Source organism: Physeter macrocephalus, chromosome 15 (assembly GCF_002837175.3).
Source record: "Physeter macrocephalus isolate SW-GA chromosome 15, ASM283717v5, whole genome shotgun sequence".
NCBI lineage: Eukaryota > Metazoa > Chordata > Mammalia > Artiodactyla > Physeteridae > Physeter > Physeter macrocephalus.
In genome coordinates this window covers 44,186,097-44,212,969 of record NC_041228.1, presented here as the reverse complement: position 1 = coordinate 44,212,969, position 26,873 = coordinate 44,186,097, and the positions used below count along the sequence as shown (strand labels likewise).

General features: G+C 40.4%; 1 protein-coding gene across 4 annotated transcripts in view; it reads right to left on the bottom strand.

Annotated features, from left to right (window-relative positions):
• Positions 1–24,332, bottom strand: part of RUNX1T1 (RUNX1 partner transcriptional co-repressor 1) — a 139,426-nt gene extending 115,094 nt beyond the window's left edge. The window contains exon 1 of one of the 4 annotated variants that reach the window (XM_007111486.4): positions 23,858–24,332. In XM_007111486.4, coding sequence (XP_007111548.1) covers positions 23,858–23,885 — 28 coding nt within the window. In that variant the 5' untranslated portion in view covers positions 23,886–24,332. Of the gene's footprint in view, positions 1–16,070; positions 16,177–16,391; positions 16,448–23,857 lie in introns of those variants that run through there. The other 3 variants (XM_007111485.3, XM_024115888.3, XM_007111488.4) reach the window with 3 other exon arrangements.
• Positions 24,333–26,873: the final 2,541 nt, after the last annotated feature.

Sequence of the window (26,873 nt, the reverse complement as noted above, 5' to 3'; positions counted from 1 at the left end):
CTGAGATAAAAAAAATATTTTGTAAATAGAGGATAAATAAGTATTATCGGGAAAAAGAAGAAAATGGATACTTTTCTTAGATTCAATCATGATTTTTGATAATATTTAGTGCCTCAACAACCATCAACAAAAGGCATCGGAGAGCCTGATAAAGTAGTCTACTTGTGTGGGCCATATTTAATAATCTCCATTAAACAAATGAAGGAGGCCAAGTACATACAAATCCCCTAGAGTCTAAGTCTTTTTCTTCCTTCTCGTGACTGCTAAATACAAGACTAATGTCTCAGTTTATTATCAAAAATGGTGGTATAATGGATCTCAGTTTTGAGGCACATAAAATTACCATGTGGATAAACTTCCTTTATAAGATAAATTTCTCAATTATAAATGATCTCCCAATATAGAATATACTATTTCACTTTTTAACTTCACTTGTGTCTATTTTAATCAGAGTATCCTGAAGTGAATGGAGAAAAGTTGGCAAGAAGATAGTATTACAAAGTATTTTAAATGTACATGTTTATAAATTCTTAAATGTTAACATGGCATACAAATACACATGTAAACCTCAAGTTACCCACTGATGATTTTCCTCACTCAACTATTTTTATATATGAAACATTATATCACAATCAATAGGATAACTCACCAAAAAAAAAGGAGTTAATGTTTAGATTTTTCAAAATAATGACTCTGGAGTATTATGTTTGTTCTTCATACCTCCAACACAATAAATGGTCTTCTGATATAAAATAATGATAAAATGAGTAATGGCAATGAGCACTATGAAATATACATCCAGATTATTTGTGATACTTATTCCACACTGAAGTCTGTAACACATGCAATCAAAAGTAAAATTTCTCTATCTTTAATAATTGCCTTGTTCCAATCCTAAGCCCTCAAATTTGTAAAACCTCATTATGAGGGGAACATATACTGAGACCAGTTTAAAAGCTAAACTCTACCAAGAGGAGAATGCCTAAAACAATTTGTAGTTCTACAAGAGTGTTATTAAAAAGGCTCAACATGTTGTATTACCATGGAAATTGTGGAAAACAGACATTCCCAAACAAATATTACTTTTTCTCAATGGTATGAAGTAATGAAAACCACATGTGTAAATCTGCGATCTGTGCAGTAGTTCAAGCTGCAGCTAATAGAAAATACAGAAAGTGAACTCTGCTATATAAAGGATTTTTGTTACAGAAATATAATGTGAAAACCAGATGCAGACAGAAAACCTTAATCACAGATGGGAATGTAATCACTGGCATACTGAATACTTTTTTGATCAATCTTAACCATATGCGTAATGTATTTATTTTCTAAGGAATGCAATAACTTGAGAGAACCTTCTATTTGAATTCAGTTAACCTCATATTTATAATGCTTTTATCTTACTCCCCCATCCCTTCAATGTGTACACTGAGCCAAGGTTTTAAAAGGAAGAGTTGCTGGCCTTGGCAAATCCTTCTTGTATCAGTTTATCTTTCAAAGTTTTAATAGGATGTAAAGACTACACACATCAGAATCAACCTCAAAAGTGATCAAGTGCAGTTCCCCATTACTGTGTTTCTCAATCACTGCCAGGAATCCCTTCACTGCCCGAACACATTTCTCTACAGAATTATATCAACAATTGGGGCAATTTTTCCTTTAGTAAATAAGATACAGTTATTCCAAAAAGGAGGCTTTAACACACCTCTTTTATCTACCAATATGAACCGAATCAAACCTTTAACTTTTTCCTTTCACAAAAACATCTTGTAACATAAAGAATGTCCCTTTACTTTAATAAAAATACAATTAGTTTTTGGTTCCAAGGGGAATTACCACAAAAGGAACCTGTTACATCATACCTTACTTAGGAAACATTACCTTAATAAGCACAGTCCCTGACACTGGGTTGTAGCTTACCTTTGTCAAGACCTCCACAACCTTATTTGTAGGACAATTCTGAATCCCCCTGATTTGAAACAGTCAACAGAGCACCACCATGTAGGCCTCACTTTAGGACTACATTCAACTTCCAACAGGAAGTGACTGGGACACTATGTTATTTGGGGTGTCCCTAAACTTCAAGGCCCCAGCTGCACCAGTTTCCTTAAGCTTCTATGGCATATACTCATCCTGATTCTCCTTCTCTCTTCTAACTACTCATCCCCTAATATATGCATAGAAACAAACAGTCCTTATTCTGGCCTTATTCTGACATTCAATTGACATTCAATTGCCCTCCATGATTTGGTACTAACCTACACTTTTCAGCCTCTGCTCCGTCCATGCCCTTACAGGGTACAGCTCTTCAATGGATAAACTCCCATAGAATGCATCACCTCATCTTTATGGCTTTGTCCATTAACTCTTCCAGACTTAATGGCCAGCTCCTTTTCAACACTCAGGTTTTATTCAAGTGTAACCTCAGAGACAGTCTTCCCTCCTATCCAAAATAAGGTCTCACCACCACCGGCAGCACCCCCCACCATTCTCTCCAACACTGTTTTTTAATTGTCTTCATTACATTTAACACTATGGGGAATAATCTTACAAATGTCTCTATAGCATGCCCCCCCTAAACTGTAAGATCTATGAGAAGAGGGGTCTTGTCTGTTTTGCTCATTATTCTATCCTCCATACTAAAAACTGTACTTGGCACCTAAAAAGAATAAAACAAAAGAATTCCATCTAATGAAATGCTATAAAGGCCCAATTCAATCCCTGTGACCTTCACAAACCTTTCCCTGACCACTCCTGGGGCCCACGATCATTCTCTCTTCTTTAAATTATAACAGCATTTATGGTCTATATCAGGCAGGGCAACCTTTACCTTCCAGACACTGTTCATATGAGCCCATTCCCACCAGTACTGTACATACACAGGCCAGTATGGAAATCACCCAAGGCATCCAGGGCTGTGAAGCCAGCCCTTCCTCCCACAGTAAGCAGTAGGATACCACGATTAAGAACTGCAGGCAGCATTAAGTCCATACAATCTCTAAGGTGTAAATGCACTCTAGTAGTTTTTATGCATAGACTTATCTCCCAACTGAGTTTATCAATTGAGTTTCCTGTTCTGGAAAGAGATCCCATCTTATTCTCTTGCTGTCTTCAGACTTTACCTTGATGGAATATATGCATTTTGCTGTAATGGCCATGAGGGAAGGGGCCATGTTTATTCAACAGTCTTCATACCCAGTGCGTGGCTCACAGAAGGTGTTCACTCAATATTGGCTGAGTGAACAAAGGAATAAATGATAACCGAACACTATCTAGTTTTTCTTCACGCCTCTTCCTCTTATTGTGATAAAGCATTATTTTAAAATCCTTCAAATATTATTTTAAAGAGAAAAATTAAACAGAAGGCAGCTGACCAATCTATGAATTATTTTTAGTCAAACTGACAATGCAGGATGATCAAGGAGTTAACAAAGCAGGCAATTTAAAATAGTACGAAGCTCTAAAATATCTCCTCTGTTACAGATATAATTTAATCTTCAATAAAATAAAATCTCCTAAAATGACTGTACCTTACCTACACTGACCACTTAGCTCACTGCATGCAGTTGGACTGGAATCTCAGGTCTTACACTTATTAGCTATTTGACCTTGAACAAGTCACCTAACCTTTCTAAGCTTTAGATGTAAATCTCTACAGTAGGATAATAATACCTAACTCACCAGGATGATATGAAGAGATAATACTTATTTAGGGCCCATCTTGCCCCTAGTGCAAGTGTTGTTTTATTCATTGTGCTCAGTTCCTATCAATTGAGAGTAGAAAGGAGGTAATACCTATTTTAATATTACGATTTAAAGTATTAAAGCACTAGGTCACTACTCAAAAAACGACCTAGTGCAAGCAAAACATTTTCTTTTCTGAAAGTCATTGCTGTACTATTAGTGATAAAAGTAAGTACGATCAGTCAACAATCCCAAAATATGTGGAAGTAAGGTGCAGGTCCTAAGACATTTTGCAGTGGAAAAAAATAAAGAACCACAAGCTAATGTTTTGTGATTAAATTTTTTTCCTCATCTAATTTCATCTGTGGAAGAGCACCTCTAGAGGATAAGAGAAGAGAGAACCAATTATTTCCAAAGACTGGTTTCTCCAAATAAAGGCATCTGTTCCATGCCGGCAACTTTCACATGAAAGAAAAACGAGACTTTGAAAGTATCTGCATTCATGGTTGATGGCCACATGTCTCAAAAAAAAAAAAACCTACGATTATCCAACTGCAAGTATTGTCTGGTTGCTGCTGCCCCTTATCAGCTGATATCTCTCTCTCTTCTTTCTTCCCTCTCTTTTCTCCCTCCCTCTCCCTGCCTCAGAAACTTGTAAAGCTATGATATTTTTTCTTACTCTAAACAGTAACTTTTCTAAGTACAGTGAGAAGTCTTGATAATTTTCCATTTTAACTTTAGTATAATTCCCACCTGCAGCCTGTGTGGCTGGCCCTGTCCATGGGGAAAAAATGGGGTGGTAGGATTTGAAGACTTCCAGGAGAGTGGTCCTGAGCCCTGGAATAGAGAAGCCTGGGAGTCAGAAAATCTAGGTTCAGACCTCACCCCACAACCCATGCAGGGCGATATTGGGCAAGTGAGGAAGCCTCTAGGAGTGATTTACAAATGAGCTCACTCCCAGGTGAGTATTAAGTAAGGCAACATGTGAACTTCACTCCACGAAGGCATCTACCGTGCCTCGTCCCCACACATACCTGTCCGAAATTGTTCGGTCACTTGCATTAAGGAACTAAAGGCTGCCCTTCTGAAACCACCTCTTGGAATTGTTACCTGGAAGCAAAGACAGTAAGATGCTTCACCCACTTTGGCGTTCAGTCACAGAATCTTAGGGTGAGACAGACCTGTCATTCTATCCAGTGCCATTCCTAGTTTTAAGGCTGGTTCATCAAGCAACAGCTGGAATCCCACACAATATCAGAGAAAAGACAAGACTGGTGAGTAAAGAGGGAGTGGGAGAGGGTACTGGAGAAGAGTACTAGCGAGAAGTGCTCAGCCTGGGGTCTGCCCAGAAAACAGACATAACAACCAAAAGAGGGACGGGAGCCCCTGGCACCTAAGGGATCACTTGGGGGCATGGGAGAGGGAAAGCTGGGAGTCACAAAAATGGTCCTTGTTGGGGCCCTGATCCAAGGGACAGTTCCAGCTCATAAATATGTCCATGCATACAATATTTTGCTTACAATTTCAGGTATCTCATCTTTGACAAAAAGTACATTTGTGAGCCATAGGGTGAAAAATAAATAAAACAGGTTAAGATGTGCACTTATGAACATGCAAGTGACTTGACCACTTCAATTTACCCAGGGCTGCTGTACATGTGGGTGTTTTTTTGTTTGCTGAAACTTAAAGCTAAAATATGGTGGCAATAAATTGTACATTCTGTGATAAGAGAACACAATAAAAAGGGATCAAGGGGGGAAAGGGATTGGGAAAGAAACGACATGCTCTTGCAACCAAAGATTTCATTTTGGTCTTAGCAATGAAATATTTGAGGACAGTATTAAGTAAATAACTTGAAATATCTGAGGACAGTATTAAGTAAATAACATGAGCTTTCACCAAATATTTAATAAAGCATCAAAAAGTACCCCAACTCTTCCAGACTCCTACTTTCAAGGAGCTTACAAATCAGCAGAGAAGTCTGAATCACATGGATAGCAGCAAAATGCTAGATGTGATAAATTCTATCTTTGAGGAAGAGAGGTCATGAAAACTTGAATAGTTTCATTAGCAACTCAGTAGAGGACAAAGTGGGCTCCCTGCAGAAATAGCTCTCAATTAAGGCTGAGGTGAGAAAGGTCTAGCAAATCAGGGGCATTGTCTGACTTGAACATCTCTATATCCCCAGGCATTAAACAGGACTAGACTCACCATTAAGAATTTGCTGAGTGAAGGTGACTGAAAAGGAACAGCCATAGAGAGGAGAAGATCCTACAGGGGGCTTCCAGAAGAGAGCAGTGGACAGCTCAAGAGTGGTCAAGTCAGATGCCTAGCACAAGCAAGCCTTTCTGAAATGATATTGTGCTTTGTACATACCATCTCATACAATCCACATGACAACCTTATGGGTCATGCCATTATTATCCAGATGAGAATTAATTCCAGATGAAGAGTAGGAGATCCAACAAGTGGCAAAGCACTGGGGAGTTGGGTCTCTTCACCACTTCACTTGACTGCCTTCTAGCAGAGAAGAGAACATAATCACCTTCCCCCAGAAGGGCAGAATCCCAGAACCATTCATCCCAAGCTGATGCTACAGTCTCTAACTTTGCAGTGAATGAAACAGGTACGAGATTTGCAAAAAGACTCAGCGGACCAACGGACGTGAAATAAAAATTCTCCTTCCAACCACCAATGCCTGAGCCCCACTTTCTTCCCATAAAGCAACTACTATTGTCAGATTCATATGCATAAGTAGAAGTTTATGCACTTTTTGTATAAATGTAGCACACTATATACATTGCTCCCTGCTTTTTTCATTTCACAATATATCTCAGGAATGATTCCATATCAACATATATAAATCGGTCTCATCCTTTTAAAAACTATAGATTGGTTACAGAAGAAGTCTTAAAAAATCCAATTCTGAGAGATTTTTATCCACACACTCTGAATTTAAAGTTCAAAGAGTAAAAAGAATTCCCAGTGTTTTCAAATTAAATGATACTAAACAAATCAAGGTGAAAGTCCCTGAAATAATATTATATTGGTGAACCATAGCCTAAAAGTCCTACATTTTGTTGTTGTTTCTTCCAATAACTAAAATTCTTTAAATAGGGGAGACAATTAACAGTGAGCAATTTAGTAAGAATTCAATACTGTCCTTTAACATATAAAAGGGATTCCTTTACTTTTCTAATATGAGGCCTCCATTTTAAAACAAAAAACTGTAATATCACACATGACAGTATTTTGTTTACAGTCCGCTGATTGCAAAATACATAAAGATAAGTTTCTATTAATTTCAGTAATATTTTAATGCATTTTTGTTCATTTAATTTAAAGTGTTTTTGAAAAATGTCATTGTGTGAAAAAGTATTTGGTCTGCAGACAATGCTTGTGCTACTGAATGAATGAACGTAGGTTCAAAAGCCCCTTGAAACTCACTGCTCCCCACCCACCAAGAGTACTGAGCCCAGAGTCTGGGACACACTGCTGCAGAAGAACAGCCTCTGCCCTCCCATCAACTTCTCCTTGACTCATTCTCTGGTCCCTGCCTTCTCTCCTCTACATAATATTAGAATTGAAAGAAATTTTTATAAATTATTCCCTAAACAAAAGTCCAATGTTTGAAACATGTAAAGCAGTTAGGCTGCTCTGGTGGAAAGTTAAGGGTCCAGACCCAGCCCTCCTGACCACTTTTTATTCTCCCACATGGCCCGAAGTTACCAGCAAAATGAAAGGGAACTCAAAACAGTTCGAAATCCATGCAAGGAGCCAAAGCACAGGAGGGAGCCAAGTCCCAGGGCAATCAATAATCATTCCTCCATGCAACCAGTACCCTTTAAGGAAAACCTACCAGGTAACAGCCCCATCAACATTTCCCAAAAGTAGCTGGATCACAAGAATCCCTGGAGCAGGGGTACACAATTGGGTTCTGAGGCTCCTTTCTGGAGGCTGTGATTCTATGAGTCTATGAGGGGTAAGGAAGCTGCCCCTTAAACATTGAAGCAATGCCCAAATTCTGGCAAGCTATGTGCACTGGACATCTAATCTGAGCTGTCAACACCTCCTCCTCTCTAAATCCACCCGATATCCAAGTACTAATTATTTTTCCTTTGCAATATCTCTGGCATCTGCCTATTCCTTCTTGTCCCACAAACCCAATTCTGGCCATCCTTCTATAATACCTAACATCTAAACTACTGCAGAACAAGTTCCCTACCTGGCCTTAGTCTTCCCCCATTCCAACCCATCTGGCCCACCGCAAACAGACCAACTCTTCAAAAACACAACTTTAACTGGGTCCATGGTTTCCTGTTGCCTGGCACAATTTTTTTTTTTTTTTGCTTTGGTTTTATTAAGATTTATTTTACCGTGGCATCCGTTGTTCAAAAGAAGTCCAACTAGAAAATCTAATATCTAAAGCAATTTCTTATAAAGAACAGAACTATTCTGGTTTCACAGTGCTGAGAGGATGAATGAAAGGGCCTGAACCCAATCTGGGCATCCTCTATGCCATCTCCCAACCCTAAGGGGTCCCATAGGACACAGTTTTGTAAACTTCTGGCTTACTCAGAAGATAAAGCTTAATCAAATGCCTTATGATCTTTCTGTTTATTCCCCAATAATCACCTAAGGGTCCTTTTTGCTGTATCTGCATATGTTAATTTACTCTCTCTCTACCCTCTACCCACCCCACCCCAAGACACCTCGCTTCTCCCAAAACCTTTTCCAGTCTCCATTCCTGCCTTATAACTGCCCACAACCCCATTACAATAATGTTGCCTTGATAAATCCTACCTGTCTTAAGACAAGCTGAAATTCCAACTCACTCCACCTCTAAAATCTCATTTACTATATCATTTAACTGGTAAGTAATCAAGCCTCTTCATCTTTTGTAGCTATTTAATTTGTCCTGAGCAGGTTTATCATTCAATGGGAACTGAGCTTACTACCTGTTCTGTGCCTCCATCTAACACACTGCTTTACACATAGTAGGCATTCATTAAATATTTATTAATTTACTTCAGATTTACAACCAACAGCAAAAATCTTAATTTTCTTTCAAATATTCTAAAAGGTTTCATTACCAGGACTACCCAAAGAACATATGCCTTTCTTTCAAAATAGTCAAATTAGCTTTAATGGGTTGCTCATTTTATTACTTTTCATTTATATTTTCCTCTGATATTTTATACCCGCTTTCTCTAGCCAACTCAAAGCCTGACTTGGACAAGTCAATGGAGACTGATCACGTTTACTTTCCATTTAGACCTGAATATCAGGTCTAAATGCACCTACCTACCCTTATTTAAACAAAGGATTCGAATTCATTGTCCACATTTGTTTCCCATCAGAGGTCAAATGTGGATCTCATTTCTAAATAAATCTAGCTAAAGATGAGAATGAAAATGTGTGACAGGTAGGCAAAGGGACTGGGCAATAAAGAATACTTGCCTGACACATGATAAAAGTTACAGAATCCTAACATCACTTAAAAAGAACACTTTCACAGGAAAGGATTACTATGTCAGTCTGATAAACATCACAGTTCCAGTCCCAATATCATCTGCTGTTCTTCCCAGCTGTGTTTGCTTATCACTGTGTACATAACATACGCATAGATCCAGAAAATAAACTAGCAGTGTTTCATGACCTGTCTTACAGCTCACATCTTTCTATATCTTGAGGTTAGGGGAAGGAGTATAGTACATCTAGTTTTAACAAAATAGAGCAACCAGCTTCCTAAGACTTTGTATTTAAAGCACAACTTGCACCATGCTTACCATATTCACTGGGAGATGACTTCCCAATTTCTAATATTCCGCTTGCCAAATTGGATGTGCACTCGAAATGCTCTCAGCAATGCTGCTGTGGTAGCTCCCTGGCACAACCCTATGCCAGCCTTTGCAGGTACCATAATCTATCTACTTCAGTGTCACCAGGTGCACTCCCCACAAGGTCTAGTGGAAGGGATGTCCCAAACACTCTAACATCTTTCAGCTAGTTTTCTCTCCTGGTGCTCCAATAGAACTGGCCACAGCTAGCTCATCACCGCTCTGGCAATATTTCCTCTCCTATTATTAGTGGCCCCCTAGCTCTTGAGAGCTTATCTTTAGACAAACTGCCATTACATCCCATGGTAATATTTTCTGTTATTTCTCTGATGTAATATTCAATCCAGTCAAGTCAGGTACCAACTAAGAGTTCACTGCATACATACTTTTAAGACATTCATCTTTGTGGCAAAGAACTTCAATTTGGCCTCCCACCAAACTTCGAATGCCACTGCAAAAACTTTCTATAACCTATAAGGCCACAGTGATTCCTGTGGTTTCCGTTTCTAGTGACACATGAAAGTAATGTAACTTGCATGTCCTTCCTAGTAAACAGTAGAAGTTTCCACTGCCATCCTGGATGATGACAAAGGGCTTACCTTAATCAAATCAGAAGTATAAAAATGTAATAGTTCCCAATTTCCAAAGAAATCCAGCCTGGATTCATTATTACTAATTTCACAAATTAGGATTAAACTTTTAATAATGTCTATATTTTTTCAAAATGAAAGTACAAAAATCAAAGTGTTATTGGTAATAATTGGGCTCTTAACTACTTTTTAGAAGCAATAGCAGACTGTTCTTTAGACAACAGACAGTTTTTTGGTCTTTCTTACTTAACATCTGATTCTAGCCAAATGATAATGTGCCCCGTTGGCTTAAATAAGCTATTACTTACCAGGTTCTCTCCAAAAATGGTTTAAAGAGGTCATTTTCTAAATTTCCAAGTGACTTAGGTCCAAACCTTGAGACTGTGGAAAGCTTGGTAAGCACAATCAATCACCACCATGCTTTAGCCTCTAGCCCCTCACTCCTGACCCCCAGGCACCAAGTTCACCTTGTCTAGCAACCCTGAGGGAAAAGCATAAAGGCTATTTTCTTTGAGCAAGACCTAAAATCTTTAGTTCCTTCTCAATGCATAAACAGATTCTTCCCTCAATCATTCACTTCTGAAAAAAGTACAGTAACGACTAAAATTTCTGACAATCATCCTAGATCCAGGACGGCTATGGAAAAAATGACTCACTATTCCCCATACCCCTTCTTCACAATGAAGAATAATGGGGAGATAATGATGTTCCACACTGATTCTATTTCCCAATTATATGCAGGTTAGTAGTGCCCCCAACTCAGAATTAAAAATATAAATGAGGATTTTTTTCATTCTCCTAACCATGGGAAATTCCTGAAAGCCTACTCCTAATATCCTATATAGTCTTGTACATAGGACAGTTGGGAAGTCTAATGATCAATGAGTCTATCATTTTGCTCCTGAGGAATGCACCTGAGGGCTGGAGTGCACCCCATGCCACCCAGCAAGTCAGTGACTGAACTGGAAAGGGAACTCCAGTTTGCCTATTAGGGGAATGCGCACACACTAGATTCTTCTTTTTATAATAGAATAGTTTACACCAGGGGTCCCCAACCCTGTTAGGAACCGGGCCACGCACAGTAGGAGGTGAGGGGCGGGTGAGTGAGCAGAGCGCTTCCTCTGCCGCTCCCCATCGCTCCCCCACTGCTCGCTTTACCGCCTGAACCTTGCCCCCGACCCACACGCCCGGTCCTGACTGTCTCCCACGAAACCAGTCCCTGGCGCCAAAAAGGTTGGGGACCACTGCTTTACATTACATAATCAAACTCAAGATGGTACAGAATCCCTCTCCTCTTGGAAGTGACTAGGAAGTGGACCTAGTCAACTGGGAGATGCCGAGATCGAGATATAGAATGACCAAACTGACTGGGATGGGACAAGCCTCAGGGACTAAGGACACTGGGCAGAAGACCACTCTGGAGTGCTGAATGAGATCAACAGAGGGAACGGGGCTCAAGGCCTCAGTGTAGTGTAGGAAGGTGGTATTCCGATGGGAGAATAGAATTTAGTAATGGAAAAGCCTGGATTAGGAGGCACTGAGGGATACAAAGTGGCATGCATTTGGGCATATCCAAGGATATCTGCTGGCCAGTAGCCAACTGTGACTCCTAGGTTGGGGGCAAGGGCAAATGTAAAGAAAACAGTGGATGCATAGTTCATAACTGCTAAGGAACACATTAAGCCAGATATTCAGAGAACATGGCTCTAATTATTAGAACTTGGGAACAAAGCAGGTAATTAATTTGGGGAACACAGGTAAACCTCAGTTTTCTAAACTGGAGCAAAAAGTCAAACCAGAAGAACGACTAAAAGAGTGATGCACTAGAGCTCTTTGAAATGAAGAAAGTGAAATGCTGATTAATCATTTACTTAAAAATCAGTGATGACAATGTACATGAAGGTTAATGCCAGGTTCACAGTAGGTCTCTAACATGTGTCAATTCCTCTACTTTCTCCCAAGTCCAACAACTAGGTGGCAGCCCTTGAATGCCCAGAGCACATTCAGTAGTCTATGCCCAAGGTGTTAAAAGATTGATGAATCTAGTCAATCACATTCCCTAAGGCCCTTGGAAGTGTTGAGATCGCTGGACAAACAATGGGAAAACTTTACATTTGTGCCCTCCACATTCAACAAGATCTATATCCTAGAGGCCCCACTCACCCCAATACTGCTTTGCTTTAGGGACCCTGATCAATATGAAGCCCACAAAAACAAACCCCTGCTTCATGAGTTACATTATACAGGTAACCTCAATCAGAACTATCAAAGCAGAGGGATTTTAAGTAGGTCTCTTACAGTCCTTGAAAATATTAGTGGTTCTAAGCAAGATTGATGGTTTAAAACTTTTTCAAACAAGAGGGTCTCATACCTTAAACTTCAACCATGGGGCATTACTTTTGCAGTGGTTCTGATATAAAAGCCTGAACATCACTTGAAAAAGTACGAACATTCTGAAAAGAATCACAAGAAGCTCTTCCCTGTTCAAGCCACATAAGGCACTGAGGCTTAAAGGCTGATTGTGGCTTCAGCACAAAAAACAACTCACTAGAAGATCACATACCAAATGATGGCATTGTGTCTGTGAAATAAACTTTCTTCACTGATATGTGATCCAGTGTCATTTCTTCAAAGCGGCAAAGTGCTTGGTGCTATACCAGAGAATATACCCACCAAGGAATATACCCAGATCTCTGAAAGATATGCCACAATTTGGCTTCAAATTGGAAATTACATTCTTTATAAGCATTATTCTTTAGTTGGTTAAATACATGTAATCACAAGTACACACAATGCTGTTCTTCAAACTACCTCTTCTTTTGACTGGTGTTTCAGAAGAAACATTGCATTTGTTAATATCAAATATGCTAATGTGTCACAGTGTCTGTCTTCTCTTTTATCCACTCTGGAGATATTCTGAGCTTATCTCCAAAGAGTGTGTCTGGCAATTCAAGTGTGAAGCTACAAGCTACATAGTCTCTAATTGATCCAAAGCAGTGATCATGTCTCACCCTAGACAAATTACTATAGCCACAAGTCCACCCAACTGCAATTGTGGACGGAGTCAATATTGAACCTGATCCAAATTTCACCAGTCTTCCTTCTACCTTAATTCTCTATGTCCAGTTTTACATGGACAGCATTGCCATTCATTTTCTTTTTGTAGGAATGAAGTATTATTTTTATTATGATTATTCATGTTAGAGTTCTCTTTTTAATACTGGATGATTATTTTTTTTAAACATGTCTTTCCTAGAAATATCCCTAGTAAAATGCATCCAATTTTTCTCTAATGTGGTGCTTTCCCTGTCCATAAAACTTATTTGATTAGCAGTACTATAGAAGCTAAGGCTTTTGTATGCAAGCACTCAAGCATAATTTAATCATTTTATTTAAGCATGAAAAAAATTATTTTGAAAGCCCTGTTAGGTAAAATATCCCCGATTGGTTTAAACTTACATTTGCAGGTATATTAAGGGTGAAATAAATCATGGAATGCCCAGTATGCAATGGAACAGTGTTAACTTTGTTATAATAGTCAGCAGTAAGTTAAAAATTGTAGTATTAGAGAATGTAAGGAATAACTATCATTATAAATAACTGCATTTAAACAGGTTATTTTAAAATAAATTTTGTTTTATGCGAAACCATTTTATATTACAAGGATTTTCACCCATGGAAACCTCTTTCATAGTCAAACGAGATGAGGTCCTAATTGCATAATACCATTTATCTGCTGAGGATAAAAGTGCCAACAAATGAAAATGCACATTAGGCAAGAGATTGTCAGAATAGAAAATTGTCTTTTTTATTTTTTTTATTTTTTTGTTTTTTTGTTTTAAAATAACCCACTCACATTAACGAAAGACTGCAGTAGCTTCCAAATTATAGGTTGTTATTTTTAGTGGAAGTAGTTCAATATTCATATTGGAGCAGATGTAGCAGTTTAACAAAACAGCTCTTCAAATCCTGCACAAATTGAAAACAGGAAAACTGATTGCATTTTCTCTTATCACTTTCCTTTTCTGAATTGACACTTTTGGCCTTCTGAAAATTTACACATGGCTTTCATCTCAACAGCACCTGCTGATCAAACAGAAACCTAACATTTTCATGAAAATGGTATAAAGAACTAGTTTTGTTCTAAACGCTGTAAAGGGCATAAGTTGCCTACTACATAGCAACAACTGCTGGGTATAAGGCATATTCATAATAATTTTATATTTTCATTAAGCTTTAAAAAATACATTAAGTCCCTTCTGGTTTTTTCCATGTTCACTTTTGTATGATTCAAATTTCTTTGACTCAATGTCTGCCTAATGCTTAGTTTTATCATGCAGCGACTATGCAAAATGTGTAAAAGGGTAGCTTACACTAAGATATGGAATACTTAGTATTTTCTCTGCCACTGCTTGGAATACACATATTTATCTACACATACTGCTGTCTATCCAGGCACATGGGTGTAAAATACACACACCCCATTTTCTTATTCCACCCGCAAAAAAAAAGCAAACAAAGTCAGGCCCTATTTTTGAAGGGGCCCTACAAATTCTTTTATCAGATACAGATTTAGCAGGTGCTTGAATGTTTGAGGATCCCCAACTGGGGAAAAAAATGGATGTCACCTGAGCACAGGCTGGTAACGATCTACCAACCACTCAGTGTAAATATTCCTGGGAAGGTAAAGGTAAATCTTGAAAATGGGTATTCTTATATGTAAAATACAAGATTGATAGCTAAGTAGCTTCCCAGATTTTTAAATAAAAGTCTATCACATATTTATCTGTTACACCTAATTCTAAGTAAAATTAAAGATGCTCCTAAGACATGCTCTCTGTCAGCTTCCTAGCAAAAGGGCTCTACCCCTCTGAAGGATTCCAAGCGTTCATTCCTATTCTGCCTGGGTGACAAGGTAACCTCAGGCAGAAATGACATACAGTTAATATATGTACCACTCTAGCAAGTTGGCCTGTGAATTTTGGTGTTTCATCATGCTCACTGAGGCAGCAGCAAACCTGAAATGTCAGTATGTTCAGTCAATGGAAGTGAAATAACGGGACTCTATTGTCTTACCCAATCGATCTGCTGTTGTCAACAAGGAAACATGTCCCCCTGGCTTTAAACAAATTTTAATTAGGCTCTTAGTTACTGGTTCATATTTACCTATGAAAACACTTATCTTGACTATGTGTAGGAAGCAAAACAATTATTTTTCCCACTTTTATCCATTTTACCTACCTTCTAAAGTTAATACTATAATTTTTTAAGTACACTCATGAGTGTATTAAACATTGTTTTAATTAAACAGTTTTATTAAACATTTTTAAATTATTTTTCTTTTAAACCAACTCCAATGGGAAAAAAAATCCCATGGTTCAAATCCAAAACACAAATCTACCTAACAACTTGATTTCTTTTTCCCTCTAGACCTAGTTGAAACCATACTATAAAATCAGCTAATTCCGTATTATAAGTTGGTTTCATTTGCTTTTCTCACTCATTCAAGTACCACCATTAGCATCAATTCACCACCCATTCAAAACATGTCACACAAAACCAAACACAAATGATCAATTCCAAAAGCCTCTATCAATTTTGCTCAGTTTATCAATCTTACAAATAAGGGGTAAATGAAACTCCTGTTATATGGGAGATGGTGCGAAGAAGGGCGGGAGGTGGGGGGTGAAAAGAAAATAAAGCATTTAAGCCATTAAAATTTGCCTAACTTCTACAGTCCTTCCCTGCACCAGAAGGGAGACAGTCTCACCTTACAATAAAAATAAAAATGAACTAATCAAGTTGTTAAGCAGCTTTTTCTCTCCCCTCTTCATCTAAAGGCTTCAGCATCCCGTCAATAAATAATCTATTGTTCCCCCTTTATCCAGTCTCTTTAAACCTATTCAGAATGGCAAAACTAAACCCAATTAAAGATAAGGCCCTCCGGTAATCTCACCTCCGTGAGTCCTGTCTGGATGGCAGAGGTGATGGGAGATAGCGGCCAGGCCAGGGCTGATGCCTCCTCCTCACCCCACACAACAAAAGGCAGATTTCTCTTTCTCCCTCTGCTAATCTTTAAATGTAAATTCTCTCCGCCAGCTAAGAGGAGCGACAGATAACATGTTACATCTTCACTTCTCCTGGTCTTATCGACTTCTGAATCATTGGAAAGGGAGAGAGGAAAAGAGAAAGGCAGCCTCCCCACACCCCCCTCCCCCGTTCTTTCCCACCCCTCCTTCCTCCCTGCCCGCCTCCCCTCCCCGTTCACGGAGATTACCTTCTGGCAAAGGAGCGCAGGAGAGGCGGCCGCAGCCGAGGCGGCACCCAGACCGCGGCTTTGTATTCATTAAACACACATCGGAGCTTATCAGAAGTAAAAGGCTTGTCAGGATGGCACATTGTGTGTGAGTGAGTGTGTGAGCGCAGGAGGGAGAGGAGAGAAGCCAACGTGCATCAGGGTGATTACAATATCAGCAGGGCCCAGATGGAGGCAGGAAAATAAACAGAGGGTGCGTGTGAGACGGAGCGGGAGAGGGAGGAAAAGTGGGAGAGACAGAAAGAGACACAAGCTGGAGAGAAGAAACGGAAAGGCAAGGAGGGGGCGGGGGCTCCGGCTCCAGAATGGGGGTGGCAAGGAGGGCGAGGTACCCCAAGGCTGGCTGAGGGTGAGAGCCAGCGCTGGGGGAGGGTGGCCTGCATTCCCCAATCTGCCTCTACCCGGAGAGAACGGGAGGAATCCAGACTAGCAAACTGTATTTCCCTGCTCCAGGGCTAGACCGCGAACATTTTGGAGGTTCTGTCAAGGTCAAAGGGGGATCAAGAGCTCTATTTTGGCGGAGCTTAACAATGAGACATTCACCACCTCACCTCCATCCAAATAGCCACAATTTGCAAAACAAACCTAGTGAGTGCTCACAGCAGTTACACAGCCTTCCAGACCAACCTCAAGTGGGAGTTCCCACCCCTTTCTTTGCTGACCCCAACGGTCCTAATTTCCAACCCCCTGCCCACACACACAAAGACCGACCCAGGCAGATACAAAATATCTCATTTCTCTGGGCTTTAAGCGTCCCAGCAGAAGACTTGTGTAGCCAGCATCACTGTGATAAGAAGGCGCACTTGTGATTGGTAGCTACAGGTGACTCTGAGACACCTGCTCCACCTCCAGAAATTGTGTTGGGGGAGGGGTTCCTCACGGGTACATCTGAGAGTCTATTTTGGAGGTGGGAATTTAAAACTGAGGCAATCAATCTCGGCTTGAGCTGCCTCACAGCTCTTCACCCACCCAGAGCCCAGGAATCAATCAGAGAACAAGCAGGGAGCTAAGCGCTCCTCCATCAGCCCAGAGTTCATCCTCCACCCCATCAGGGTCTGGAGAGAGATACACCTGAGTGGTCTCATGGGAGCCCCTTTCTACGTTTAAATGCCCCCGTCAGACAACATGAACATCTGATCAGATCCTTAATGGAGTGCAGATAATGCAGCAAAGAAGGCTATTTTATTGCGGGGAGAGGGAGTATTTGGTCATGTTGTATTTCAAGGCACTGAAGCTTGGTTAACAAGCTCTCACTGCAGTATGAAGTGAGTTCAGAATAAAGTAGCCAATAAAGTACACAATTGTTCGTGGCATACACTGCAGCCCCAGCTGCAGTGAAACTTCAGGTTGTAAAATAGTTTAGGCATGAGGTCTCAATATAAAGAGACAAAATAGCTGGGAGGAGGGGAAAATAAGGCTAGTAGAGTAGAGAAAAGCACTGAGGAGCAAAAGAACTAGCAGCAGCCTCTGAAAGGAGACAAATTTGAAGAAGCCCTTTAGAAAATGAGGAGAAGCACTGTTTAATCGAGCACTCCCCTCCAAATCACTCGAGTCAAAAAAGTTTTATGTGTAGTGGATCCTCCTGCTCCCACCCCAAGAAAACAATTAAGGGAAATTTGATAGGTAAGGTAAAGTGAAAAAAGCTGGGCATTGGTGGGGGAAGGGCATATGTGAAAAATCTTGTCATGCAATGAATGTCAGATGAAAAGGGGTCTGCCACAATCCACCAGTAATCCAATAATGTGGAAAACCTCGTGGTATCACTGAGACAAGAACGAGGTAGTATTTCCCCAGAAATCTTCAAAAAGTGAGCAGGTTCAATAGTTAGAGAAGGGTGCAAGGATAGGAAGTAAGCCATTTGGCAGGGTAAGTTACAAAATCGAGTGCACTCTAAATGGGTGAAAATCTGTCATTCTTACATGTTTTAAATTTAATAACAGATTTCTCTCATAAAGGGTCACCTTTCACTTTTCCTGTTACAAAAATTGCATTCAGAGTAACCAGACACAACCACATATACCTTCCCCTTTATTACATCTTAGATCAATTAGGACACAAACTACCCACAAACGTTTATAAATCCAATGCAACTCTAGGAAGTAAAAAAAAAATACAACTTACAAATGCCAACTGATTTTTCCATTACATGCTCTCTGAAAAAATGCTATTTCAAAAACAAAGCCCTACTACTTTCAAACCCAGAAAAGGCTTACATTTTTTCTTTAAAAAGCAGCCAGACACTGAAGGCATGAAGAAAACTGCACAAAAGCTTATCTGCCAATGTTCTTATTTTGTAAAGGCACAGTATTTCTATTACTACCTTGTTTGTTCACTGACTTTTGGCTCACGGTTACAGAAAAGATCAACCAATTCTCAAATGGGAAGAATCCATGACTCTCTTCCAAAGCAAACACTTTGCTGCAAAGCTTTCAATTAAAAAGGGGGGGGGGCAATATAATAAGTATAATCACAGAATAAGTGTACAACAGAAAGTGGTTTCTATAATCACAGCTGTCTTAAAGGCCAGGCTGGAGACTAGAAATCTTAATTTCAACTAGTTCTTTTCTTAATAATAGGTTACCTTCCTATAAGAGCAAGAAGGTCCATCTGCCTCAGGCAGATAAGTTTCGAAGCATTAATTCAGATAAAAATCTAGCATTTTCTTTCTTTCTTTGAGTATGTGAATTCTAGTGTGCTATAATGTGAGAATTCCAACATATGACCATTATGGCATAATATCTCATTGCTCAGCTTGTCATTATTTCATTTGTAATTCTTATGTTAATTATGTTCGTAATTACTATAAACAGATGTGGTAGACATTCATGTGACCTTTTATTGCAGAATGCATTCCTCACTCATTTTGCTATAATTTCTCATGTATGTGAAACTGAAATGCAAATTTAAAAAGCTTCCTAATTTTCTAATGTTTTATATGCATAAGTTAAAACAAAACCTACCTTCTACTTCATCTGCATTTCAAAATATTAGAATATTCTTAACATTTAAGCTGCTTTGTAGAACATTTTAAAATTGCACACTGAACCTCACTGCTGCTCACTAAATTGTAGCTATGGATGCCAAACAAAGGCTAGCGTCCGTGTCTAAGTTGTCTTTTTTTTTTTTAATATCAAAGGTTAATGCAGCAGAATTGTGCTTCAAAACCAAGTGCCTAACAGCTACATAGCAATTTATTCACTCATAACTCAACCATCACCCTCTTTACATAAAACACATTTACAATAAAATCAGTATGGATTTCATTAGCTGTAAACCTCCTCGAATTTCATTTCTTTGGCCCTAATCTATAATTAGTGTGGACAGACAGGTGCAAACCCTTCTCTTCTACAGATGGCTACTGGAAATGGTGCAAAGTAGCTCCTTCTGTTTAAACAACACAGATAACCTGCTCTGTCTTATCACTTACAATTACCTCCATTAAACTGAACTAATGTTTGCTTTAATAAAATGTTCACTGTTCTTTAAACATTATTTAGGAACTCTTATATTAATGGCTGTAAAAAAGTGAAGTTGGACGGTGTCTCTTTAGATAATAATAAATAACTTATTCTGGATGAAATGTTCTCACTTGATGGATAATATTCTGGGGTTCACAAAGGTGTTTTAGTTGACTTAACATTTGTCAGTTATTTTGCATAAATAGGGTCAAATATGGTATTTTTAAAAGGCATCTGGGTGACAAACAATTTAACAAGAAATTCAGAAGTATGAAATGTTTAATTTCTTTCTTAAAGATTTTAACTTATATTGAAGTATATTATTCCTAAAATCCTGCATTGTTTTCAAAGGGTATTTATGTTAACCTAATTTTATGTATTTGTTTAACTTCTGATGGATTCTGAAAGTTGTATGAGTTCATCATTTTAAGGCACATTTTAAAAATTAACCATGCATGCAAGTACACTCTGTAAGCACATGGTTAAAAATACCACCATTTCATAATAAATAACTTCTATTCTATAAAGCAGAGATCACTTCTCCCTGCTTCTGCTATCAATAAAGTCTGTGGATCACTAGATGATGAATAAGGTGTCCATAAAACAAAGAACTTTTAAATGCCCAAACGTCAACAAATAAGTACCTTTTCCCACTGAACTTACATAACTTACAGTAATAGACTCCAGTAAAATGCAACTGACTTTTTTTTCACATGCAAATCCTGCAGGTGCCAATTTTTCAGACTGCTTTGCTATGAAGGGCTATGCTGCCTGCATAAAACCTCAATGAAGAAGGGTTTGCATTCAGTGCCTGTCAGCTGATGTTCATATCAAAGAAGTGAGAAACAGGATTTGACAGTGAAGAATGTCCTAACCTGACAACCACTGACCAGCATTGCTATTGGAAGCATTTCTTTCTCGTGATCCCTTTTCAATGTTGGGGAAAAAAAGAAAAGAAAAAAGTGGGGTTTTTTTTCTTTTTTGGCTAAGCTTCTATTTTACAATAAAATAAATGATAATGGCACCTTACATTTGTGTACTTCTTTGCAATTTATGAAGTGTTCTTTTATCTGCAAATATTTATACTAACACCCTGGATGGGAAAGCTCATCATTAAATACTAGCATCAAGAGCAATATCTTACTTTTCTTCAGAAAGGGAAAATCGTAAAAATATTAAAAAGCTACAGTCCTGTAGCTGCAACACATACTGTCCTAGTATTTCCAGCAACTTGCAGTTTAATAGTGCAGTTTCATTGTACTACAAGTAAAATGTGTCTTATGAGGAAAGTCCTTTACGGATCATTTTAAAATCAAATTATTAGCAGGTCACAGAGACTAAGGCTACAAAGGAAAATATCATTTCAAAGATTTCTGGTCTGCTTTGAGTTGTGTAAACATTAAAGAAAAAATAGACCGTTTTCTCCACTTCTTTTATTAGGTGTGAACTGGACACTGGAGAAACCACATACTCTCCCATTCACTATTTAGCTGTTCAAATAAAATGAGTGCTGTCTAAATGGTTTACAAAAAATTATAAATGCTTAAACAAAGTCTTTTAATGTAAAGTTCTTCTCTTAGTATAATCTTAGATATAGTCAGCTTTTCTGTACCCAGAATGAGTCTGATTCCTTTGATTATTTGGTTGAAATTTTTTCTTTTGAAAGAATAAGCCAAAGAAATATCAAATGCTAAATACAGTACAAGTAAAACCATGTTAGACTTCAACTTCCTCAACATACTTCCCAGCTGCAAAAAATGCCTAGGTCAAACTAAGATTCCCTGATTAATACTGGATGAGACCATGAGATGTCCCTTTAAAAACAACAATCAATAAAAAGAAAAGAAAAAGAAATCAGACTGCCCTATGTATGCTACCTGAAAGCCCACACAATGTTAAAACTAGAATTGACATTAAGGATAAACAAGGGAAAAAGATCCAGAGAATTATGAAATTGCTTCTCTTTGTACACATCACATCTGACATAACCACCCAGGTTTGGGCGAGGATGGTTTAAGAAACAATTGTGTTTCTTGATCTTTTCTGAGGAACTGTGTGACAGGAGAAACTGGGCACAACAGAATACTCACATGGCCAAGGCAAAAGGCTGCAATAAACTAAAAGAAGGCCCCCGACACTAACAAACCGTTTATCACAGAGAAGCTGGTCAATTTGTATTCTAGTGAATGTGGACTCACTGGGCACAGACCCAGTTTCACTCCTGTTCTATGCAAAGGGAGGGGTATGATAATAAAAGCTACTGAGTGCACTTAAAAGTGGTACAGATGTTTAAAAGGAGACTAGAAGGGGAAAAAAAAAAAACCTGTAAAACAGATTTCAGTTCACCCAGAAGGTAGAAAGGAAACGCTTTGGTCAGCAACCCAACCTTTACCAGGGGATAAATCAATTTGCAGCAGCTGTGGACAGCCATTTATATAAAGGCCCTGGGCAGATTAATTAAGGGAAGCGAAGTTAAAAATTCGAGGAGGCCCAGAGTTACATTAAGCACATGAAGTTGGTCTGGAGTAGCCTCCCCAGCTCTCCTAATCTTCACTCCCACGCCCTGGACTCTGTGACTGGTCTTCAGGAGCTCCCCCACGGGGAATACTAGCTATTCCTTAAAGCGACACTCTGTAGCCAGGCTGGGGCACGTTGTGATTTTAGGTGCCCAACCTTGTATAATAAGCTATGCTCAAAAAATTTCTCCACTACGCTTTACAAAGAATAAGGAAACCCAGGACTGCATGGCTCCCCAGCCAACTCGTCCAATCTTGAAAAGCGCGCGGGGGGAGGGGGGGCGGTTAAGGGAGGGCTGGGGCTATTTTTAGTAACAGTCTTGGTTCACATCCTACTTCCCGGAATCTGTCCTCAAACTTTTCCAAGGGTTGACTGCCCTTACCCCACCCCACCCGCCAAAAAAGTTTCAAAAAACGGATGTAAGCGCCTTGTACCGACCTAACCGTCTTTGCTTAAGGCGTCCTGGCCAGCTCAAGGTCCGCCCAGGGAGAGGGGTCTGGGTGCGCCGACCAACCCAGTCCATTCAGGCTCCCAAAGAGAGCGGTGGGGCCCGGAAAACGAAATTAATTCCCCGGACGCGGCTCCCCGTCTGGTCTGGGCTCCGCCAAGCGGGAGCTGCAGAGCACAAGGCTCCGCTCCCCGCTCCGGAGTCGCGAGCCGAATAGGGGATGCAACTGGAACACCCAGAGGACTGGGGCAGCAGGGCCCCGGGCGCGCGGAGGTCTGGGCAGGAGCGACGCTGCCCACCGGCCCCCGCCGGCAAAGCCCCAAACCCATCGCGGGCGAGAGATTCCGGTCGGGAGACGCCGACAAGAGCTCGGGGGGCCGCGGCCTGTCCACGGGCTTCCCACTCGAGTACCCCGAATGCCCAGGAAGAACAGGGAAAGTTCGCAGGTGGGCGCAAAGCGCTTGGGTGTCGCTCAGAGGACCCCGACCCCAGTCGCACCCGGGTCTCAAAGTTAAGATTCCTTCTCTCCTGCTCCCAGAGCTAAGTTTTCCACCATCGAAACAAGCCTTTCCTTTCCAATTTTAAAAAAAAACAAAACAAACAAAAAAACACGATGAGGGTTTAGGGCCACCTGCCAAACGCACCGTAGGTACCTTGACCGGTTGTTTGGTCGGGGGGAAAATACGCATGATCTTCCTGCTCACATATCGTAATCATGGAGAGGAAAGAAAACTGTTGTAAACAGTGAGGGGAATCTAAGAGTAAAAACTGCATCCTTGGCTGACCCGTGAAGTTCAGTGTCAACGCAGCTTGGAGTCACTCGCGACGTTCCTCTTTGCCCTGGTGCATAGTTCTGCCCTAGTTCAGCGACAAGTACAGCCAGGAGCCTCTCGGCCGAATAATCCAAATGAAGATGACGGTCATCAGAATAATAATTAATAGCAACAGCCAGAGGCCCGTCCCCGCCGCCCGCCCGCCGGCCCAGCCCTCCCGCGGGCACTTACACTGCACAGGGCCGGAGAGTCCCACCATCCGCAACCGGCTCCGAGCTGCAAATAAAACTTCCCGTCGTCTCGGCCGGCCCGCGGGGCGAGGGGGCGAGGGCACGGCGCCTCTTCCCTCGCAAGGCCAGAGTGTCCGGAACCACTAGCCCACGCGCGCTCGCCACGAGGCCTCGGAGTCGCGCCACGGAGCGCCTGCGGCCGCTCGGCGCTACGCACAGCGAGCTGCGGTGCGAGGAGCCCGGGGTCGTGAACGCCAGCCAGACGCAGCCTCCACGCAGAGCCCAAGACTTGCGGAGCACCGCTCCTCCCGCCTCCCTCCCTCCGCTTTTCTGTTGTTGCTGCTGTGGCAGACAAATGTGATGTAGGGCGCAGGGAACTGCCACTGTCACAGGCGGCGTCTGCGTCTGCCTCGCCCGCCCTCGCTCACTCTCGAAGAAGGCGACGCATTTATCTGCAGGGCGGCCGAGCGTCCGCCGGGGAGCAGGAGCGCCGCGCTCTGTGCGGCTAGAGCGCCCGCACCAGGCCGGCTCCGGCGCGCGCTCGCGCCCGGGGCGCCGCGGCCGCTCGGGAGGGAGGCGGCGGCGCGGCCGCTACCAGGTGCAGGGAGGAGGGCCCGCGGAGGGGCAGGGGGGAGGTGGAGGTGGGAGACATCTGTGTCGTGCAGGGGTCACGGAGGTCAAGTATATGTTAACAATGGGCAGGCCCGGCTCGCTAGGGCGCGCGGGCGGGCGGCCTCCCTCCCGGCCTCGCCCTCTCCCTTGCAGGCTGGACGTGGGGCTGGCTCCCTAATGATGCTTTCCCGGGCCGCTTGCTCTCCAGCGGCCCGAGTGCCCTGCAGTAACCCAAGACGACCACTTTCCCCGGCCATCTGGAGCGCTCCTGGCTGCCCTGCCTGTGTCTCATCACTGGCTGGAGAGACAGCTCTGCTAGAAATCAAGCCACTCTCAGATCTCCACTCTAATCCCCTTCTGTTAGCTGATTTCCAGACTGACTATTTGCTTTCGCATTAGATAATAGCCTTAGAGAAAACAATTATCATTTTCTTTTTTCCTTTGTTTTTCTACTTCTTCCATAGTATATCATTAAGAGGGGCCTCTTTCTGTCTCACGTTTTTGTTGGTTGTATCCCCCTCCCCCAGACCTTAATATCAATACCGGGGGTGGGGGTGGGGTCCCCGGAGGAAAAGACGGTGAAAGAATTCCAGATATTTCCAAAGTAAATAAATAATCTCTCAGTGAACAGGACTGACAATTTGTTCGTACAGAGCAAAAAGTGGTTGAATAATAATGAAAATATTAATATGTAGGTCAAATATGATCAGATAATGGCTTGCAATGATAAGTAAAATGAAATCTTTTCAAATTATTATGGAACGGTGCCACGACTGCAAATGTTATTATATTTAGTGTAACAATTTGAAATCCTGCTCTGAACCATGTTTTTTCCTAACTGGCTTAAATCAGTGCAAAATGTCCTGTGTGCACGTTTCTAAATTTCATCTTTACAAAGGAAAAAAGGCTTAAGATAGAGTCAGAGTGAGCCTGATGCAGTGGGAACTGATGAGACATTCGTAGGTTTTATTTTTTTTAATGGTGCTTCAAATATTTAATAGTGAGTAAAATCCCTTCCCCCATCCTTTTAAACCCAGCTGGAGCTTCCAATTCTGAAGTCTTTTCAGACTCTACTAATTTTTTGCAATTCATTTTCAGAAAACACTCATTGTACATTCTGCCCTCTCCTTGGGACATTTGACTAATGAATTATAATGGATTAATGAATTGTAATGTTAAGTCTTGGTATTTGATATCATGATGCAATTAATTTGAATCTCAAGTTTTATCAATTTGTACATTCTATAGTAATTTCTGCATTACAGCTCTTTATTTTTTGCTCTCCTTGCAAACCTTAACAGCATTAATAATCTTATAAAATTGTATGTACACTACTCTTAACTCCTTTATGTAGGAAATTATCAAAGCTTACTTATATTTTCTTTAAAGAATCAAAAACATCTTAATATTTCATTATTCCATTACTTGTATTATTTCTTCTGTCCCCAAATTGAAAACCGAGAATTTAGATTCTGGGACTATACATTTATTCTTATTTAAGATTAATAAAATCACATCTGAATCAGGAACGATTCTTATGAAACAGCGTTACTTCTAAAATCACATTGTAAAGTTTAGAAATAAAGTAAATGAACAAGTTTTAGGATATAAAAAATAGAGGGAGAAATAAAATATACATATCATGCTACATTTTTCTTCTTCCTGAAAATTGTGCCAAAGTAGGTGAGAAATTATAATAGAAACATTAAATTTCAAAATCAGTGGAAAATAACTTGCAGGAAATCAAAACAGTTTTACATTTTCAGGCTATATTCACAACACAAAGGCATATATTTAAATCATATTTTATAAAATCTTATAAGATTCTAGAAGGCTTATGGGGTTCTCCCTTTTGCCAGTCATTCTTCTGGGAGAATAATAATCATTGTTCTAGTTGTACTTCTTTTTTTAAAAAATGCACAACGTTTCCTACTCAATTTGACTTTACATCAGATAGAATATGTCACTAAATCTGAGCGTTTTTTTAAAATTCTGATAAGAGCAGCTGAAGAATGTATATCCTGATGCTGATGTATAATGAATCAGTATATTCCTTAATCTCACTTCTCACCCCCTTTAAAGGCCTGGGTCCTACAAAATGTAGAACACATTTTTCTCTAGGGTTTATCCTTATATTATCTCCTAACTCCTGTATTTGGAGCAAATAGTAACTATAGGGACCAACTCAAGTGTGAGGTGATTCTTGAACTGCAAAATCTAGGAAAATAAAACATTAAATGAAAAGGGAAGGGCTCATTGGTAAGTGTGGTAGGAGGGTGTGATTTGCCTGAAAACTATACAGGTCCACAAAATATTTGGTTAACCTAGCTTCGGGGTAGGAAATACACATGACATTACATTCATAATGCAATAAACTAGTAATTGATATATTTTTTTTAAATCTA